The sequence below is a fragment of the Aethina tumida genome, chromosome 1 (genome assembly GCF_024364675.1).
Source record: "Aethina tumida isolate Nest 87 chromosome 1, icAetTumi1.1, whole genome shotgun sequence".
Lineage (NCBI taxonomy): Eukaryota > Metazoa > Arthropoda > Insecta > Coleoptera > Nitidulidae > Aethina > Aethina tumida.
Window position 1 is genome coordinate 45,287,602 of NC_065435.1, and position 21,113 is coordinate 45,308,714.

The window sequence follows — 21,113 nt, forward strand, 5'->3', positions numbered from 1 at the left end:
ATGTCATAAATGTATGCACATATATTGAAAGCTCTATTACTAATATGAGCATTAATTGATTTATTTATTTTGTTAATTTCATCAAAATTACAATTTTAAATAAATTTTAATAGATGTTGTTTAATGAAATTAAAATTTTAACATAACTTTTATATCGCTGCACTGGAGTACTTTTGTGCAAAAATATGATGATTATCATAAGTTATGAGATGTCTTGTATAAATGACTAAATCAAAATAAGTCTTTAATTTATGTACAATCATGAAAAAATTAAGTAATGTTTAAGATAAATTTTTTGAGAATTCTGTTATGAGGCTATAACAGGATATTTTGTAGGGACTAAAGCTATTAACAAATTATCAAATTAAAAGGATCAAAAATTACGTGCCTATCACTGAATACTGCTCTTTATGGATGGACAGAACGTTACAGATTTTATTAAAACAATATTTTGCACCCAATGAATGTAAAATGTACAGATAGAAGAACGTAATTTTTGTCGCTCCCTCGTATACAAGATAATCAATAACGTTTAAAAAGAATGGGCTATTTTACCCAGATCAGCAAATTCAAACACGTGCAATTTCTTAACGCATTAATTAATATTTAACTACGTAAACATATTCAAGCTGATACCCGAATTGCCAACGTATCGCTACGTCACTGGCGTGAGAACTTATAACGTTGTAGGGTTGCCAACGGATTTTTTTAGTTCCCAGTGCTCTGAGATTATTCGTGAATCCTACTTGTTCGTCCGTACGTCTTCACTTGTTTATATGAATATTTATTGCAGTATCTATTTGTAGTATTTGTGTTATTAGTCTTGTTGTTTATACAATCTAAAACAGTGTAAGTGAATTATTATTTATAATCGGATGCATTCTATTTACTTCTATATTTTGACGTTTACGGGTATAAATATCCGGCATGTTTCACCGCCATCCATAAATTTATGCTACGTGGCCTCAATTTTTGCAAATTTTAATGCCATTCGGCAATAACCACGAATTTATTTGAGTTGATCGATTGCGTATTGCCCTACAGCATCACATATTAACACCGATTAACGGTTTGTTGTTTAATTAAGCCCCATTCGGGTTTTTTTTAACCATCGCTTGCAACTTTCCAAGTCGATTTCTGATGTATAACTGTAAAATGTGCAAAATTAAAATACATTCATCGGTGAAATGTGCAATTTAATCATTGTGTTATAAAATTTCACACGTTAATGGTCATTTTTTTGCTTACTTGACTCGTATAAACTTTCCGCAAATTGCTAAATTACCGCTTGTACTTAATCATTAACGAGCATCTTTATTTCAGTTTAAATGGATATTTCGGCGCCAATTATATTCGTCGGTATTCTAATTGTAATAGCTGCCCTCCTCATATTGGTGTTCAAGTTTGGCATCAAAGAAAAGAGCTATGAGGAGGCTATAGCTGAGCAGAGGCAGCAGAACAATCCTCTGCTGGGCGTCAAGTCCAAACCAAAGGAAAAGAAAAGCAAGAAAACGTCTAAGAAGGTGAGTCAGTTTGAATTTCCACAACACACACTTAATTTATCAAGTTAATCAAAATTTCGTTTTATTTTGGACCTAATTTAATTATATAATTAAAAGAGGAACTTATCATTTTTATAAATTTACAACACTACTCCTCTGTATTTTTCGATAGCCAATTTATTCATAAAAAGCATTTTAGTCCCTCCGGAATACATTTAAATATTGAATAATGTGCAAGCTTTTATTCTAGAATTACCTACTTTATATCATTTTACAACAATCTTATTTTGTACATTTCATTAGACAATTTATTAATAGAAAAATATTTATCTTTGAATTCCAATTTCTCCCGATTGAAGTAAGTAAAAAAATTTAATAACTATATCAGTATAGATTTCACAATTTTAGTCTATAAACAATGAGTTAATCCATTAATCATCATTAATACATGTGTTCATAATATATTAATCTATAATAAGAATTGATTGTAATAAAAAAATCTATTAGTTGTAGTAAGTATATTTATAATTTATAAATAAAATTTAATAAATATATTAATATAGATTTCCCTGTATTATATATGAACAATTGAGTTAAACCATTTATCATTTAATTTTAAAAATATATCTTTTTTAAATCTTGTTTACAATATACTTATATCTATAATAAATAAAAAAATGAATACTATTTTCTGTCCACAATTAAAAAAAAATTAATTACTTCTATTATTAGTGTGGATGACAAAATAAAATATTAATACCGATAATCAATTAGAATAAACAAGAATTACAAATGAAGTTTGACCACAATGATTTTTTAAAATTAGCTGAAGGAAAAACAGCCTTCAACCGACAATGAACCATCCGAAGAAACTGCCGAGCATGCAACCCAAAAACCGCATGTGGAATTCAAAGAAGAACCCGAAGAATTGCCAGCCAAGCCGGAGAGTCCGATAAAAGTGAGTATACGATCAAGCATTACATCGTTCAATTAACTAACCGGTCCAAAATACGAAAAAAAAAAATATTCTACTAACCATCCAATGCATGTTGTACATTGTAAATTGGGAATTTCCAGAAACCCTTAAAAAAGGTAAAAGAAGTTCGTCCGATTTTGGTAAATAAGGAATGTCACGAGCCTGCGGTCAAGCCGACCAAAGAAGTCGGCACCGCGAATCATTTCGAATCGTCGCATCCGAAAGACGAATTCGAACTGTTAAGATCTAACAGTGTAAGTTATTGATGTAAAAATGCTTTTTGGATGCTGTCAACGTGCATGTGGTAGCTTGCATGATACTAAATTGTTTATTGCAATCTAAAATTGTAAGTATGTACTCGAAAGCACACACACATACATACACACACACTTAAGCAATGCATGATATTTGTAGCTTTTTAATTAATTAATAAAAAATTTAACATCTGTAAGTTAATTGCATTTACAAGTGTCATATCTATGTTTGGAGATGATAAAAATAGCTTTTTATAGTGGTTGGAGATAAATTGTACATTATTATGTTATGTTAAGTCTGAAAAAACAGGATAACGATTAAACGGGAAGAAGAAATTGCTATTCCCTTATCCATTTTCTATAATTATGCATTGTATTAATAATGCGATAATGTATCGAATAATAAAAAAAATCTACAGGCTTAACTTTGCATTTAAAATAACTTTTGATTTGTTTAAGACGTCGATTTGTTTTAAGCTTTAACACTCGTTTTGTATGTAATAAACAATTAATTTAGTATATTTAGTTTTCTGTAGTATTAATTTGTGCTAAGCTGACTATTTGCACAACCACATTTGCATTAGTTTTGTCGCTAAAATGTCCGTAGCTTATCTTGGAAAGTCTTATATAAATATTTTGTTTTAAACATTTACATTTGTCCTTGGTACATTCGTTTAAAAGTACTTAATATACAGGTTTGTTGACATTCTTATATCCTTTCAGGTTAATTTTCTTTTTTCCTTTTTAATTCATTCTAACGTGACACTGCATTTTTTTTGATAATAAATATAATTTTTCATCAGAAAACTTACGTGATTAGTGCATCGTAAGATCAAATTATATCGTTTAATTTGTTTATCAAAATTAATTATCCTATTAAATTTCTGTAAATAATTGTAGTGTAGATATGCAAGATAATAGTTCTCCTTATTTATATGAATAATTTGAATGTATGCAGGTTATTATTAAAATTAATAATTTCCCTTAACAAATAAATCCTAAAATATTTATAATCTTTAATTTGATAACTACATACTATTTCTTTATCTAAACTGATTCAACATTATTGAAAGTGAAACTAATATCTAGACCAGTCATACACAACGATAAATAAAATGAATTCGTCATAAAATATTATTGTTTTCGCAGCGCGATGAGCTCATCAAACAGGAGCCGGCCAAAGAAAAACCGGCCAAGGAGAAGAAACAGTCCGACGGCGAAAACGTAAAATCAAAGAAATCGAAACAGGCCCAACCGGCCGTCGAAAACGTTGCTCCTGTTGCGGAGAAAAAGGAAGAGAAGAAAATCGTGGAGAAAAAGGATGAGAAGAAAATCGTGGAGAAAAAGGAAGAGAAGAAAATCGTCGAGAAAAAGGATGAGAAGAAAATCGTGGAGAAAAAGGAAGAGAAGAAAATCGTGGAGAAAAAAGATGAGAAAAAAAGTGTAGATAAAAAGGATGATAAGAAAACCGCGCCACCGGATGTGGAAAAGAAAGAGGAGAAGAAGTTGGAAGCAGCTCCCGCACCGTCACAGGTCAACGGACTACCGGTGAACACTGCGAAGGAAAAGAAAAAAAAGAAGAGCGAATTCAACACGTTGCAGCAACTGAGTAAGTATATTGGGCGATTGTATCTGCGTTTTTTGTACGGGGTGGGTGGGATGTTTCCATGTTCAATTTTATTATCAGTAGAACAAATGTTTCCTTCTCGAACTTTAACGTATTAATTAACGAATAATTTTCTTTGAAGAAACTTCCGGTACGCAGGTACAAGGTATATTCAACGTTGTTAGGCCGTAATAATAAATTTGATTACATTGAAATTTCTTTTTCATGCAGCCACCGAAAGAGACGGACTATTTACTCTGGTGCGTAATGCTGAATTGTCTAGAAATGAGATACAGACACTTATTGAACTCTTACTGAACAAGCAGCATGAGGCACCCGCTGTCATTGAGGATTGGACCGAAGTAAGTAGAGAATATTTATTTATAAATACGCTTACGACAGTTGCACATCAAAAAAACTGTATAATTTACATTTAGTACGTGTTTTTGGACGTTAATTATCACATAAAAAATGAATATTGTCAATTTAATGCAAATATTTTTGTTCGACAGTGCGTCACAATTTAATCATTAAAACGCTGTTTCGTATTTGGCAAAAAAATATTTTTTGTGCCGTGTTTTTATCTGTTGAATTTTGTGAATTCAGTTTACAAAATTGTTTGAAACTATCGACTTGACAGAAGATATTTTTGTTGTTTGTCCATTGTTTTTAACAGAATGGATTCTGTTTTTCGTATTGTGGTTTATAATATTCGTAATGTGACAAGGATCATAGTGCAGGACATTACGTGGTTCCTTAGTTTTTTCCATAGAGGCATTATGGTACGTCGGTGTTTGTAGAAATTTAATTCGAAATTAACGGTATAAATGCAGTTACATACGTTTAAACACTTAAAAATTTTAAAACGAAAGTTCCAACTCCTGAAAAATCTTTATACATGTACATGCATGTAAACACTTACGTATTGTGTATTTATGCCGTTTTAAATTGATGTTAATTAATGTATAAAAGATAATTAAGTATTTATTTTAATGAGGTCTAATTTTAATTCTGTTTAAGTTTTTATTTTAAGTTCAGTTAAATAATTTATTTTTACTAAAAAGGAACATCTTTTTTATTACAAATTAATGCAGTTGATTTTTACTGTCATCTATTCTACTTATTAAAATCCTTCAATTGTACTAAAACTCACGTAGTCAATTCGCTTGCTTCTATAATGTCATTCCCTTAGGGAAAATCCGATCCGACGCAAAAATTGAAGAAACAGCTGGCCGAAAAAGAGAAACTTCTCGCCGAAGAGACCGAACGCAATGGCGCTTTGCAAAACAAGCTACGCGAAATCCGTACCGAACAACAGGCCGAAAAGAGTCAGCTCGTGCAAAAAGTCCGGGCACTGGAAGAAACCCTGAACGCCAAGAACCTCGAAGTGGAGGCCGAAAAGAACAAACTGCAGGCTTCCATACAGAAGTGGCAACAACTTCAAACTCAAATAAACGAAGATTCGGTCAAATGGCAGAGACTGGTTGAAGAAAACAAGGCGTTGCAGCACCAGCTAGAATCACGTGTGGAGGTAACAAACTAATCGTTTAAAGCAATTTCATTTTAACCCTTGTTTTATCTTCTAGGCCGTTGTCCAGTTAAACGCTGAACTAAACAATGCTAACATTGAAGTGCACAGATTGGCAACCGAAAACATTGGATTTACCGAGATTATGCGTCAGCGCAGCAGTGAAATGCAAAACATCGAAAGAGAAAATGAACAATTAAAAATGATCAACAACCAACTTGAAGTAAGAACCATTTTTGTTTAGTTTTAGTGCAAATTTTAATTAAATCGTTGTAGGAAACAAGAAAAGGCTTTGAGAGAGACATTGAAGCAATTTTGAGAAGGGAAGAAGAGGCACAAAAGGAGCTGTCACATTTGAAAACCGTCCTTCAACAACAAGCCGAAGAAAAACGCAAAAACGAACACTCTTTCGATCAAATATTAAATGAAAACCGTCAGCTTAAATCTGACAAGACAGAAACCAGCAAACTTATTGATCAGGTACAATGTTGCTAAGAGGCAAACTTCTTTCATACTAATTACTTAACAATTCCAGCTCAAACAAGATTTACAAAAAACACAAGATGAGAAACAACAGCTGGAAGTGACCCAGGTCAACGGATCTTCTGAAGAGACGGAAAACTTCAAGCTCGAACTACTTAACGCCAACAATCAGTTGAGCAGTGTTCAGGTCCAACTCCAACAAACCATTGCCCTGTTGGACGAAAGTAACAACAAAAACAACGCTTTATTGAAGGAAATAGAAGAACAAAAATCGAAAAACAACGTAAGTGTTTTCTTGTGTGTGATATTTGTTTGTGCAAAATAACAAATTTGTTGTTTTATTACCTCGCTCTAATATGTCGTATAGGATTTACGTCAAAAGAATTGGAAGGTGATGGAGGCTTTAAATATTGCGGAGAACCGAATTAAAAGCAGTACCAGCCCCAAACAGTCCGCTGCCTCTTTGGACGTAAGTCATTGCTTGATCATTCAGTAATGTGGTCATTTTTTGTTATTAATTGATCATACTGCAAATGTATTAATCATTCATTTCTCTCATGATGTGAAGTTTCAAATAGTTAATTTATACATTTTGCAGGACCTGTCTAAGGACATCCGTCAAAAGGAGCAGGATTCCCAAAAGCAATTCATTCAGAGGCTGTTCCCTGAAATTGTGGCCTTGAAATCGGCCGCAAGCAACGAAGACTGGCAACAAGAGTTCGGTCGGCTCATTGAAAATTATTTAGAAAATTTAAAAAAGAAACCGTCACCAAAGAAGGAGAGTGTTTCAGACGATTCATCACTGAGATTACAAGTAGTCAAATATAAGAATATTATTGATGAAACAGTAAGTCAATTAATATTGTAACATCGTTTCTAGCTTAACATTTATTCATTTTTTTAAAGGAAAGTCAGTTAGTTCACCTTCAAAACCACGTGGCACAAGCCGAAACAAGTTGGAGGGACCAACTCGCCGAGAAGAACGCCGAAATAGAACATCTCAAGGAACAAGTTCTTGGTCAGGTAGGACATTAAATGTAACCTTGAGCCCGATAATTTTGAGATGACTTGACACATCTGTTATATTTATCTTGTACTTGAATCATAGTGCCTAGTAATCGACTCGAGTCAACAGTCTACCGACACGTCTGGAGTCGAATTTGCATATACATGCATTGAAAAATCGCTGCCAGTGATCATAGATGAGGTAGATATGTATGTTGTTGAAATAGAGAACACATGGAGTCACGTTTGCTGTACACTATGAGCTTTATGTAGAGTCGTTGTGTGTTATTAACAAATCTAGATTTGCACATAAGTATTATGTTTATTTGGGGATTTAATACATAACTATTCAATATTTTCATCTTATTTTATGTTGAGGTGTGCAACATTATTGAATTCTAAACACTGTACTATTAATTCGTATTAAATTCGCTTGTAAACTTAAGTTAACTAGAAATTATTAAAAGATAACAGGTCTCATAAAAATAAAATATATCATGTAACTTAATGTTTCATCCATAGGTAAAACAGGCAAGGTTGCTGTAAATTAATACTATTATATATTAATTTTAATACGTAGTAGAATGTCGTTAAATAATTGCCAGGGTTTCAAACAATATAAATTAATTTCAGCTAAAAATCCAGCTTGAAGAGAAGGATCAACTGCTCGCACAGGAGCAGCGTAGAAGTGAATCCTTAAGTAAGGAATGCCAGCAGATGAGAAGCAAGGCGCATCAGGCGGATGCCAACTTAACCATTGAGAAATTGACTGAAGTATGTTTTACGATTTTACCATTATGATTTAAGGTAACTGAATTTCTTTTTTATTGTAGGAAGTAAATCGTTTAAGTGAGTTGCTGCGGTTAGAACAAGCAAAAAAGAATGCTGATGTAAATGGTAGTTCCAAAGTAAGTAGATTAATATTGCTAACAATTGAGTTTATTGCTAACTTACTAAATTATAAAAATATTATTCCCAATTTCAAATTTCGGTTATTATTTTTTATTGATAATTTAGGTAATTATTAATGTGGGTATTTATTTTCTGGTTTATGGTATTTAGATTGAATCATCAAAATGTACCAGGATAGAAGGAAAACAATAATCACGTTAATATTTACACATTACGATTATATACTGTGGAACTTTAACAAATGAAAAATTTATGCATGTGTGGATGTGGACAGAAATTGCAACGCTTTGTGATATAATTTGCATGATATTGTCGTATTATTTTCTTGGTGTTGCAATTTTCATTCACGTTACTTTTTATTTTAATTTTTAATTTAAAATAACATTTAATTATTGTTGCGTTTTTCCAAAATTATTCTATTGTTTATGTACTTAACTTTAATTTTCTTTATTTTTAGGAACAAAATTTTAAAGCAACAAATGGCCTTTCACTCATAGAGGTAAATAACTAGTGTATTTTGTTTTTATTTTATTTTTAATTCAAAATTTAATCATATACCTATACCTCCATTACCATAATTTAGGTGTTGGTTTAAAAAACTTAAAAATCACTACTTATTTATATATGAGTATTCAAATTAATCTGATCATTTCCTTTAACATTTTAATTTACCGACACATTTCTGAAAAAACTTTAATATTCTTTTAAAATAATAACTGTTCAATTACTGGAGATCCATCTTCAGCTGTTTTTGAAGTATCTTTAAATACCATATAAATGTAAAAGCAGTTATTGTTTTTTAAATCGCTGTACATTTTATTATTAACACATTTCTTAACTCACTAACATCTTATTTAGCACTCACTTTCATCATCATCCACAAGTCTAGCATCTTCAGGAGTTATCCACAGTAAAAAATCAAAGAATAAAAAGAAAAAGAAGAAGGTACATACATTAAATAAATTTCCTTTTGCATGTTCCCAAACTGCATGAATTACGTGGTGAAATAAATGTTATTTCATTAAATAAACAACATTTTATTTGAATCATACGAACATTGGGGGAAAATATCTGCATTTTATTATACAGTGCTTGGCGGTGTTTTCAATATCATGGTGTTGGTTGACTGTTGTATTATTTACCCTAAAATGGTTAATACAAAGGTGTAACGTTCTGGATTACGATTTATTTTGTAGAATTAGTTTTATAGAGAATTTGGGTCAATAACTAATGTATATTTTATATTTTTTTCAGGGAAACGGTAACTGAGAGCAGAAAAAATCTAATGATTCCAGAGTAAACAGAAGATAACTGTACTATATAATTTTGTATATTTTAAAGTATTAATGTTATTATCATTCCCCATATATCACGTGTGCAATATTTCGGCCGTAGATATAATTTTGACTGTATATTTTTATTGTTAATCAATCTTGTTCGATATAATGTAGTTGCAAAGCTTTTTTAACTGTAAGTGAAAAAATTATTAATGACTAAAAGTTATCATGAAAATAATATATGAAAAAATAACTTACTGATTGTTTACTATGATAGGTAATATATACAGGGTGTTTAAAAATAACCCTGTAGAGTAAGAATATTGTAATATTATTGATGAAATATTTTGTTTACTTTTATTTTTCTAATAACCAACAACACTGGTATTTGGACTCGTAGACTTATATTTAACAGAAAATTGCTGTTTTTTTTTAAAAAACTAGCACTTGCTTCCACTTTCTAAGACTAAATGTAAGTGAGCTTTCTCGACCTAATTTCAATATAGTATAATATATTCTTATACAGAATGAAGATGCATGGTGTGTGTGAAAATCCAAGTAATATTTCATATATAGGAATAAATATTAAATCATAAAATTTTGTATATTTTGAAATAGCTAATAAATTTTTTAAATAGTTTGGCGTTTTTTTTAATATGACCATAGTATAAAGTACCTGTCCTTAAGTTACTGCCACGTCAGTTTTTGTAATTAACAACTATTACATAGTATGGTGCCTCATCTAAAACGTACCGCAAGGCAAGTCCAAAAATACGTCAATTTTTTTAGGAGAACAATTTTCGACGCAATACATTCAACCCCCAAGTGAGAATGTTATCCCCAAAATTTTTTCAAATGGGAATGCTCAAATTGATACCTCACAGTTCTCTATTCTCTTTTAATTTTCTATTTACGTTTGTGTACAGAGTGTATATTCTTCCTGAATGGTTTAAAGAATTACCACAATTGTCGCTACCTAAGAATTTCCCATAGCACACACTCAACACCCCTAGAAGTTGAATGTATGGGCTGACATTTATGGAAATTCAATTGTAGGTTTTTTGATCCTTTCTGCATTTACTATAAAATGACATAGACTCGGGTTTAACTCATATCATAGGACGATCCTGCATACAACAAGAACCGATTTTCCAACAAGGCTCCTCTGCATTACTTGTAAAATGCATGCAATTATTTAAATGACGTCTTCAAGACAGAAGAGGTACAATAGTTTAGCGACTTATTAATAAAATAAATGTGTTAAATACTTTTTGATTCCAATAAAATCTTTTTTGTCAATTTAATTATGAAGTTTTTTTTCTTATCTTATTTAGTATGACCAAAGATCTTCCTTGATCGAAGATGAAATTACCTTAAAAGGCAAGTTATTTCATATTATGAGGATGAGTAAGGATAAAAATTACAAAATTCAACAAGACAAAATTTATTTCATATAGAAATATAATTATAAATAAAAGAAAAATTTGCATAATAAAATTTTAAAAACAATTCAACGGCTTGCAATTTGATTATAGAACGTAATATAAATAATAAAAATTTAAAGAATAATATGATATTATATAGAAGAACTGCAGTTTAGTTTGGCACAGAGTGACCTAAATTACCATGGAATGTGTTTTTCACTATTTGAAAACGTAAAAGAAAATAATACATTTGTAAAGTAAATTGTATAAAAAGAAGCCTGTACATTTTTAACTTTACAATTATCTAAATATATCTACCTATAAAAGAGTTTTTTTAATTTTTTTGTTTTATTATATTTACAAAAATGCCTTGAAAAATTTCATTATAATTTTAAACCCTAATTGTCAGTGCTAGGAATTCATCACATAGGTGTATAGTCCAATTGTATGTAAATCTGCCGAACTCCAACTGACGCAAAAATCATTTGTGTATGTGAAACCACATATTTGGGATCGACGTTTTTAGATACTTCCAATTTAATCGCTCCTATATATACATCACTACATAAAGTCCAAAAATGCGGTTCTTGCACAGAGTATACTCCAGCCAAGCCAACCACTTTTTGATAACATTGCGGCAATACATTATCCAAGGCGTACGGTTGCCTTTGCATAAGTATGACAACCGAATCTTTTATTAACGCTAGAACACTTAAGGCAATCAGTATCGCGATGAACATAGAGCAAATTGGATCTGCAATCATCCAACCGAACATGTTCATGAGAACAGCCGATATGATCACTCCAACACTGCCCAGCGTGTCGGCCAGTATGTGCAAGAACACCCCTTTCATAATTTGGGAGTTTGCACCACCTGTGTCTATGTCAATGTTGTGGTCGTGTGAGTGATTGTTGTGCGAGTGACCGTGTCCATGTCCTCCACTGCCACCATGCGAATGTCCATGTGACGAACCGCCGTGCGAATGACCATGTCCATGTTGAAATGCGTAAATACCCACTAAATTCACCAGTAGACCCAGCACGGAAATGATAAACAGTCGTTCGTGTTTTACCTTAAATAAAAATAAGGAACAATTATTATACGTGAAAATCCTCAGCAGGAGAGGCAGGTAACATTGATTACTATTTATATAAAATGTTGACCTCAAATTTTTTGGGGTGGGTGTGGAAATATCTAGTATCTAGTTTTTTACAAATGTTAAGTTGCTTTTACATTTTATAAGTTATAATAAGTTGTATCCTATGATACAAATCAATTCAAGATAAAATTCTAATAAGACAAAATCTGTGTGACTACTGATAAGGTGTTGTGCAAACAATTTATTTAGTACCTAAATTTTAACATGAGTAGAATTATACAATTGTTAATCTGAATAATTAGAATTTAATAAGATTGTAATAAACTCATAGAAAGAACCTTAATATAATTAATTACAAGTCTTTAAAATTTAATTTCTATGAAACATTTTACATACATTTGTAAGGTAAATAAATATATTCAAATGATCATTGAATTTTATCTAAATATTAACATAATTTTATCAATTTGGGTCACTTTAAAACAACTGAACTTCCATTAATCAAGACATATTATTTAAAACAATATAATTTTAACAACTTTAACAAAAGTATATTTACCTCCGGTGGTTCAATTGCTCTTTCCACAGCTGCAGACATTAAAAAGAAGGATATAAACAATAAGAATAAACCATTGACGAACCCTGCCAATATTTCTGCTCGTACATAGCCATAAGAAAATTTATCATTTGCCTTCCACTTTGTGATTACTGATGCCACTAATCCAGCTAATAAACCAGTACAGTCAAAGAACATATGGAAGGCATCAGATATTAAACCTACAATAAAATGTTTGTGTTATAATACTTTAGTAATGAACAATTAAGTAATACATACCTAAACTATTAGTCCATACACCATAAATTAACTCAATAAAGGCAAAAGATAGATTAAGTAGCAAAAATAAAAATAAGTTCTTGGAATTCCTGTCTGAAAATATCAACCGAATCCATCCATACACAGACTCCTTAATTCGGGAACCAAAACCCCTGTGGTAATTATCTTTATGAGATAATGGTAACATTTTTCTTTGCCTTTACACTAGAATTTCTCAACTAAATCAATCCTTTATCTCATAATTCACATATAATTGTGTATTTAGTATAACTGATGTGTACAATCACCGTGTTAAATACAATAATTTATAGTTCCACGCACTAAACTGTTAAAAATAAGTTTATTCATTGATAATTAACTGGTTTTTAAGTGAACTCAGGCTTCTTTTTGTTGAATATTGTCACAGCCGAAACCGGCTGGCAACTGTAAAACCTGCCATGTTGTCAACTTGTCACTTCAATTGTCACTTGTCAACGTAAATAAAAATAATCGTTGCCAACAGTGAAAATAAAGTTCTCTAGTATAAACAAGTTATATTATGAAGTAACGATAGTTCATCCGTCTGGGCGCCACTTTACATCGATTTTAAATAATATATATTTGTGACAATTAAAAATTAACTTTGTTATGGGTTTTAAGCTTCGTACGATTAAAGATTATTAAAAATTTTATTTATTTTTTTATAAATAAATCAATAAAAACGATTAAGTTCGTAATTAAACGGCAAAATTATTTCCATATTTAAAATCGTTTTAGATTTTGATTCAGGCACGGGGTGGCGCACCAGTAGTCCACCCACCAGTTACTAATTAGTTACTTTCCAGCCGTTAGTGTGCCGGCCTTGATTGAAAGTTACGTTATATCCGTCGGCGAGTTTCCGTTTCTTTCTCACAAAAGCCAACATGGTGGGTACCTCGTTGCTCCTTTAAAACTGATTTATTACAAGCGTAAGGAAAAATTAGACAAATAGCTGCGAAATTTACACTTAGTATTTCACTAATTAGAAGTTATGGTTGTTCGTGCGTGCATAAAAGTGACTTTAATTTTTCCAACCTAGATTTCCGATACATGTGGTTTGTTATGATGTAAATCATTTCACAAGACTATCTCCGTGGTTGTAAAATCTGATTTAATGAGTCTGATTTTTCCTAAAACGTGTGCTTATACATAACGCATTGGTCGTGTATTCTAAATAAATCGTTTCCGCAGCCTCCCAAGAAGGATTCAAAGGCTTCGGCTAAGCAGCCCCAGAAGACCCAGAAGAAGAAGGAAGGATCCGGTGGTGGCAAAGCCAAGAAGAAGGTTAGTGCTTCATTGAACTCCTTCAGTTCCCAATTTCTAATGTTTTGTGTTTGTTTATTGCAGAAGTGGTCCAAAGGAAAAGTCCGTGACAAGTTGAACAACCAAGTGTTGTTTGACAAGGCTACCTATGATAAACTGTACAAGGAAGTACCATCTTACAAGCTGATCACTCCTTCAGTTGTCTCTGAACGTTTGAAGGTCCGTGGTTCCCTTGCCAGGAGGGCACTCATTGAACTTCAACAGAAAGGTAATGTTTGTTTTTGAGAACCATAACTTATTTCCATAGTTTTAATGATGTAAAATTAAGTCAAGACTATCTTCATGGTTGCTAAATCTGATTTAATGAGTCTGAATTTTGTGATCAAATTGTTTGGTGTATTATGCATGTGTGGGTATTAATAACATTGTTTTTCCTTCTAGGACTCATTAAACAAGTCGTTCAACACAGAGCACAGCTCATCTACACCAGGACGACAAAGGGTGATGATCCAGCTGCATAATTTTTAAGATAAATGTATCTTTACTTGTAATAAAATTATAAAAAATCCAACTTTGCTAGTATTAATTTGTTACAAACTTCCCATCACAGAACGAAGCTCAATATCCTTTATACACAAATATCGTACAAGTTTTAAGTGATAAAAGAGATAAGATTGAATAGTTTGAATTCGTAAAAATATAAGTAAAGCGGCATGTTGATGACGAATTTTAGGTTATGTCAATATTCTAACCTTGCTCCATAACTTTATACGCAAATATCACAATAAGAAATAAGATGTCAATAAATAAGTTGTTCCATTAATTTTAGTGTTAATTTAGAGTCAATGTAATGTAGATATGGAGGATAATGTTTTTAGAATCATTACAAGTGATAAGAATAATCCTTACAGACTTTATGTTAATTTTCTGGAAGATAGTTTAAGTTTAACTGTTCTACAAAATTCAAGTGCAAAGAAAGCAAATGTAAGTTTTTTATATTGTACATATTGAAACATAAATAACACTTTTTCCAGATTGGTCCACAAGATTTAGAAAAATTAGCTGAAGAAAGTCAGAAAGATTCTGAAAAGTACTACATAGAATTACAAAAGAAACTTCGTAGTGGTAATGAAAATATATTTAAATTAGAAAATGATATATTTACAATAAATGATATAAAAGATGAGAAATTAGATTTACATGAAGAATATTTCAAGTGTCAACTGGCTGATGTAAGTTGATTAACATATAATTATCATCATAATAATGTCCCCCATTCCTTTCAGGTAGACTATATCAATTGTGTGTTCAATATGCTGGACAAACTAAATAAAGACAAAACTGATATGTTTAAGAAGTATCAAACAATTGAAAAGGAAAAAGATGAATTACTGAAAAGTAAGCTTATTTACTGTATAATGAGTCCATTTAACACTTATATTTTAAGTTAACACCGAATACGAATCGAAATTCAATGATCTATTAGAAAAGAAAAAAGAAGATGATGATCGTCTTATAAGTTCATTTGTAAGCGCACTTAACGAGAAAAAACTGAGTATACAGTACTACAAGGAACGTCTTATTGCATTAAAAAATGGTCACTTAAACGATGATGTGAAGACCAACAAGACAAAAGCTAACAGTTCCCTTGTAGATTCAGACACTGAACAGAGTACTAGTGAAATTGCAAGGACTGTAAAAAAGAAAGTAAAAATTGATGATCCATGTACCTCCAAACAGACAAACTCTAAGGACACAACACGGTCCTGAAAACTGTAATTTTGTACATAACACACAGAATTTTATAATTGAATGAATTGAATTTTTTAACATTTACAGTTGAATATTTTACAATATATGGCATTGTAGTTATTAGATGTTTTAATTAATTTTTTTATATTGTTAAAAGTGAAACTTGAAACTGTGATTTTACTTTATTATTGTAGCAGTCTTTATAAATTGTTACTTGTGTGTCAATGTTTCATAATATTAATTGTGAGAGTTGATTTTAATTATATAGATTTGAAATATTGTATATTTGTATGTGAATTTTATATATTATATTGGATGTGAAAAATTTTATAAGATTTGCTTTATGATTTTAATATACATATATTCTTAAACCTCCATTGTGTCCTGAAATTAAAAATCTTTCTTCCGTGTTGACGTAAGATTTTTGTAAATTTTACTAAAATAAAATATATATTATGTTCTATTTGTTTTTATATATTGCTGTTTTTACCTCTTTTCCCTAAATTTTATTGCTAACTATTAAAAAAAATTAAATAATACATTTTAAAGTTTTCACTTTAAAAACTCTGTAAATGAATTTGGAATTTTACATAAACGGAAAATTTTCTATTACAATTTTATTATAAATATAACAATACGTTCAGCATTTATTTTGTCAACAGTTTTGAAAATTCATGTTAGTTATTGTTAAATATCATTTCTGCGAAACAACCATTTCATGTGATAACAGAAATCGTGTGCTCTGAATAATAGCTTAATAGATTAATTCAAATTTCGCGCCACTCGTTTTAGTACGTTAAATGGTCGCTGCCACTTTGGCATTACGTCAATGTTCAAAGTTGTTGACTTGTTGAGATACCATTGAGTAGACGTCCCAAATTTGCGTATTTTTGTGTAAATCTCATATTCAAGAAAACAGTGAAGTGCAGGGGTGTGCAATATAGACGAGTATTATTGCTTAAAGCCAGTTTTAGAAAACAAATACATATAAATATGAATCCTGAGTAGTAAGTATCGATTTATTTATCTTTTTGATTAGTAAGAACTTTGACAATGGTCTCGATTTTTGACGTATTATGCGCAGTTTATAAACCTACATTTTACCAAACGATTTCCGAAAATACGTTCGAATCTTGACATTTCCACACATTTTATAACGTTTTGCTCGAGGTAATATACAATATACACCGTTCCACCCACAAATTAATACGATTATCTGTGTGGCACGTCATAACATTGCATGAGTCAATCTATCCATTACTTTTACTGTGAATTTACGTGCCCTAAGCATATTTTACATCCTTCTCATCGTGGAAAACAAAGAATACCTATCAGCTGCTATATTTATCCGGCAGACACAAAGAAAATTTTCGTCGGTGGTACACACCAGCAGATTTCGGCCACAAATGTGTCAGAATCCGGAAATAATTAACAACCTGGTTTTTTCATTGCCATTTAATAAGTGTTGATATTTTATGTTTTCGTATTTTTGTTTGTTTACGTCGCATTTACCAAGAACAAATGGTTTAACAGGTTAATATCACAAGTGTATTGTGGTAATGGAGGATTGCAATATGTGAAATGACTCAGAAAATGACATGGATAATAAAACTGCATATACCTGTCTTATTTACATTTTAAACATGTATAATTGCATACAACTATTATATTACACGATCGACAATCGGAATTCTGTTCATGTGAATGACTACACTTTATTTATCTCCAGATATTATTTGTTTAATATTCGTATGGCGGTTATTTATTTTCATTATCGCTATATCAACAAATATTTTACACATAGAATGTATAAAGAACAGTGGTAAATTTTTAATTAACAATATCACAATTAATTTCCTGGTTGACTAATTTTAGTAATTATCTTAAGATAGTTATAAATACAATATTCTTATCTTTTGATGTTTACTCTAGAACATGTGCATACAAGTACACATTGACAAAGTACAAAATGGAAGTCCCAAAAAATCTTCAAACGAATTTACGTTCAAAGTGGGTGTACACCTGTCTCAGAACTACAACTACCTGTCTTATAATAATCTAACTAATTCTATTAACTTTTTCAGTGACTATTTATTTAAGCTTCTTCTCATTGGTGACTCTGGCGTAGGAAAGTCATGTTTATTGCTTAGGTTTGCGGTAAGTTATTGATATTTTATTAACTTCCTTGTTTAAATTTGCACATTTTTTTGTTACAGGATGATACTTATACAGAAAGCTACATTAGTACCATTGGTGTAGATTTTGTAAGTAATTTATCATTTTTAATATAAAATAAGATTAAAAAATCTGTCATACTTTTTTTTCAGAAAATCCGTACAATAGATTTAGATGGAAAGACTATCAAACTGCAAATTGTAAGTACAATATTTAATATTAAACGTGCAATTTTAAAACACATAAATTTGAATTATCACCAAGTTTTGAGTCGTGTATAATTAAAACACAATTCGTTTTTATAGTTTAGTAATATAAATATTTGGTGTTTTGAGAGCTTACAAACTAGTTTTATTGCGTGTTAGTGAATTTTTTATGATGCCAACAAAACTTGACAAAATTCGTGGTATGTTTTATATAAATGAAAAACTAAAATACATTTAACACAGTAAAACCAAAACATACCAGTTCTCTTTAAATATCAAAACATTGTTTTAATTCCTATTTGTACGATAAAACGTGTGCAATATTTTTTAGAGATGGACTGTTTTTGATAGTACTTAATTAATTTTTATGTAAATCGGACATTGATAAATCCATTAATACACAAAATTTAATAAAGATTAACCATACATTAACATTAAACAATTTGTAATTAATTGGGTAATTTTATCATTTAACTTAACTTTTAGGAACAACTGTCAATGTCTGTGTCACAATTCAATTGTCAAATTACAAAGCACACAATTTGTGCCAAGTATTCAGATATTAATTTAGAACTTGTAAATTAAAAACTGAACTGATACTGTGTCAATTAATGATGGTTTATAAACAATTTAATTTGTCCATTATCTGAAATGTGTAGTAGTTCTAATAAGAAACAATTACAAAATAAATCAGGGGCCGAGATACAGCCTGATTGCAATTATAATAGTTGTAAATGATTACCGTTTTTTATTTTTAAATAATAAAAATAAATACTTTTTAAATTTGTCAGTGGGACACAGCGGGCCAGGAGAGATTCAGAACGATAACATCCAGTTACTACAGGGGAGCACACGGTATTATTGTAGTGTACGATTGCACAGATCAAGACTCCTTCAACAACGTGAAACAATGGCTCGAAGAAATTGACCGCTACGCATGCGACAATGTTAACAAATTGTTAGTGGGCAACAAGAGCGACCTCACGACTAAGAAGGTCGTTGATTTCACCACGGCTAAGGTAAGTCGCTTAATCGTTATGGTTTGTTGTAAAATAACCAAATGGTTTATTTTAAACATAGTGTACAGTATAGATTAGCACAACTTTACTGGATGCGAATTATTTGCAGGAATATGCGGATCAGTTGGGTATTCCATTCCTGGAAACGTCGGCAAAGAACGCATTGAACGTTGAACAAGCTTTTATGACGATGGCGGCCGAAATCAAGAACCGAGTGGGGCCACCATCCTCCGCTGCTGACCAGGCCAACAAAGTCAAAATCGATCAGGGACGGCCAATTGAGACCACAAAGTCAGGATGTTGCTGAGCAATTATTAAAATGGTAAGCTTAAATTGAAATCTTGCATCCAATCGTACAATACAAAATTGTTCTTTGTTTCAGGTTTAAGGTGGTCATTTCTCCTCATTATTTTGTACAGTAGCTGTTCAAATACAAATTCATATAATATCCGTCTCTAAGTATAGATAATTTTCATTACGATTTTCATTTGACAGTTTCAAAATTCATTTGTTAAAAAAAAAATAAAACACCAATACAATTTAGCCTAATTATTAACTTTCCCTTCTAGCGAATTTTTGATTTTATGTAATATATTTATTAACAGCTTAAATTTAATATGTATAGACTTTTTGGGAACAAAGAATATCCACGATAATAGCGGATTTAGGGAAAATGTTTGTTGAACCTTTTGTATGCAGTGATTAATTTGTAATTCTTTGTTTCTAAAAATGAATTTTCTGTTGATACAATTTATTTAAAATATACTTCACTTGAAATATAAAATTTGTTTTAATGAGTCCTTAAATCATAGATTTGTAATGTTTGTAAGCAGTGTATTTCAAAATTCACACAGAGTAATATTCATTAATGTTTTTAATTTGATCAGTTAACAATGTGTATTTCTCTGTAGAATATTTATAAATCAAAAATTTAAAAAAGAATTCCGACTGAGTTTTTGTATTTGCCTGTGTTGAAATTTGTATGTAAATCATAAGAAAGCACTATGATATGCTAATAGTCGTTAAGCACTTTTTCATTTTGGAATCATTATTTCAAAAGAAACAATGTTCTCCAGTTTAGGTTTTAAAATTTGTATGATATAGTATAACATAAAACTTTGTAATAAGTTCTTATTTTGTAGTTGATATTTATATGATTGTATGGAAACAATTAAAATTGGAAACAATAATTTTCATTTTATTAATTTCATCCTTGAAAACATTTTACTGCATTGATTAATTATAATTATTAAAAATTTCAATATAAAAACTGGTTGTAACAAAAAGAACAGTCTTCGACTGCAGTTCGCACAATTTTTCATTAATATTAAATTACTTACAGGTTTAAGAAATGAAAATAAAAGTATATTTTTTAAAATTATTTATTAATATTACAAACGTGTATATATTATTAATACAATGTATAAAATTAATACAGCAATACATAATGTATATGACGTTCACATAATTTTAGTGGTTGAAATACAAATATCGTTGGGAACATTTCTTGAAACCTCTAATTATTTTGACATTCAACTTGTGTCACCAACTATCCCACAAGCGTTTAGCTAGACAAGATAGCATTTGGATGAAAAATGTGTATGCGCATTTTGAAGCATGTATCTTTAATTCCCCTTATTTTTGCTTTTTAAAGATTACAAAACTCTGCTAATTATTGAAATTATTAAATTCCTTAACAGTATATAAAGCAAAGAAAGAGAAATTACAGATAAATGTTCCAAAATGCGCACCCGTATTTTTCACCCAGTTGCTTTCTT

At 30.6% G+C, this 21,113-nt stretch overlaps 5 protein-coding genes across 9 annotated transcripts; 4 read left to right on the forward strand and 1 right to left on the reverse strand.

The window, feature by feature from the left end:
• The first annotated feature begins 709 nt into the window (after window positions 1-709).
• LOC109609135 (ribosome-binding protein 1) lies at window positions 710-10,181 on the forward strand. Of its 5 annotated transcripts, XM_049963758.1 has the most exons (18): window positions 723-847; window positions 1,324-1,523; window positions 2,329-2,460; window positions 2,580-2,732; window positions 3,882-4,341; window positions 4,570-4,700; window positions 5,531-5,869; window positions 5,925-6,089; window positions 6,143-6,346; window positions 6,402-6,632; window positions 6,717-6,818; window positions 6,948-7,196; window positions 7,256-7,372; window positions 7,988-8,128; window positions 8,188-8,262; window positions 8,724-8,765; window positions 9,125-9,211; window positions 9,521-10,181. In XM_049963758.1, exons 2-18 carry the CDS (start codon window positions 1,329-1,331, stop codon window positions 9,533-9,535), a joined length of 2,838 nt encoding a protein of 945 aa, XP_049819715.1. In that variant the 5' UTR covers window positions 723-847; window positions 1,324-1,328; the 3' UTR covers window positions 9,536-10,181. The 5 variants fall into 5 exon arrangements, with proteins under 5 accessions (XP_049819717.1, XP_049819728.1, XP_049819736.1 ...); XM_049963760.1 differs by lacking the exon at window positions 9,125-9,211 and having other exon boundaries at window positions 710-849; XM_049963771.1 differs by lacking the exon at window positions 6,717-6,818 and having other exon boundaries at window positions 710-849.
• A 790-nt stretch (window positions 10,182-10,971) lies between these two features.
• Window positions 10,972-13,358, reverse strand: LOC109609144 (zinc transporter 7-A). Its single transcript, XM_020025763.2, has 3 exons — window positions 12,903-13,358; window positions 12,627-12,844; window positions 10,972-12,040 (listed from the first exon to the last, which is right to left on the reverse strand). Exons 1-3 carry the CDS (start codon window positions 13,087-13,089, stop codon window positions 11,390-11,392), a joined length of 1,056 nt encoding a protein of 351 aa, XP_019881322.1. The 5' UTR covers window positions 13,090-13,358; the 3' UTR covers window positions 10,972-11,389.
• Window positions 13,359-13,714: 356 nt separating this feature from the next.
• Window positions 13,715-14,754, forward strand: LOC109609147 (40S ribosomal protein S25). Its single transcript, XM_020025765.2, has 4 exons — window positions 13,715-13,807; window positions 14,112-14,204; window positions 14,268-14,451; window positions 14,625-14,754. Exons 1-4 carry the CDS (start codon window positions 13,805-13,807, stop codon window positions 14,702-14,704), a joined length of 360 nt encoding a protein of 119 aa, XP_019881324.1. The 5' UTR covers window positions 13,715-13,804; the 3' UTR covers window positions 14,705-14,754.
• Window positions 14,755-14,927: 173 nt separating this feature from the next.
• On the forward strand, window positions 14,928-16,396 carry LOC109609157 (DNA repair protein xrcc4-like). The gene is made up of 4 exons (XM_020025778.2): window positions 14,928-15,167; window positions 15,218-15,415; window positions 15,470-15,581; window positions 15,631-16,396. Exons 1-4 carry the CDS (start codon window positions 15,042-15,044, stop codon window positions 15,951-15,953), a joined length of 759 nt encoding a protein of 252 aa, XP_019881337.1. The 5' UTR covers window positions 14,928-15,041; the 3' UTR covers window positions 15,954-16,396.
• Window positions 16,397-16,779: 383 nt separating this feature from the next.
• On the forward strand, window positions 16,780-20,525 carry LOC109609136 (ras-related protein Rab-1A). The gene is made up of 7 exons (XM_020025752.2): window positions 16,780-16,942; window positions 18,020-18,092; window positions 18,152-18,199; window positions 18,263-18,310; window positions 19,108-19,335; window positions 19,445-19,657; window positions 19,718-20,525. The coding sequence occupies exons 1-6, from the start codon at window positions 16,929-16,931 to the stop codon at window positions 19,640-19,642; spliced, it is 609 nt and encodes a 202-aa protein (XP_019881311.1). The 5' UTR covers window positions 16,780-16,928; the 3' UTR covers window positions 19,643-19,657; window positions 19,718-20,525.
• The last annotated feature ends 588 nt before the right edge of the window (window positions 20,526-21,113 follow it).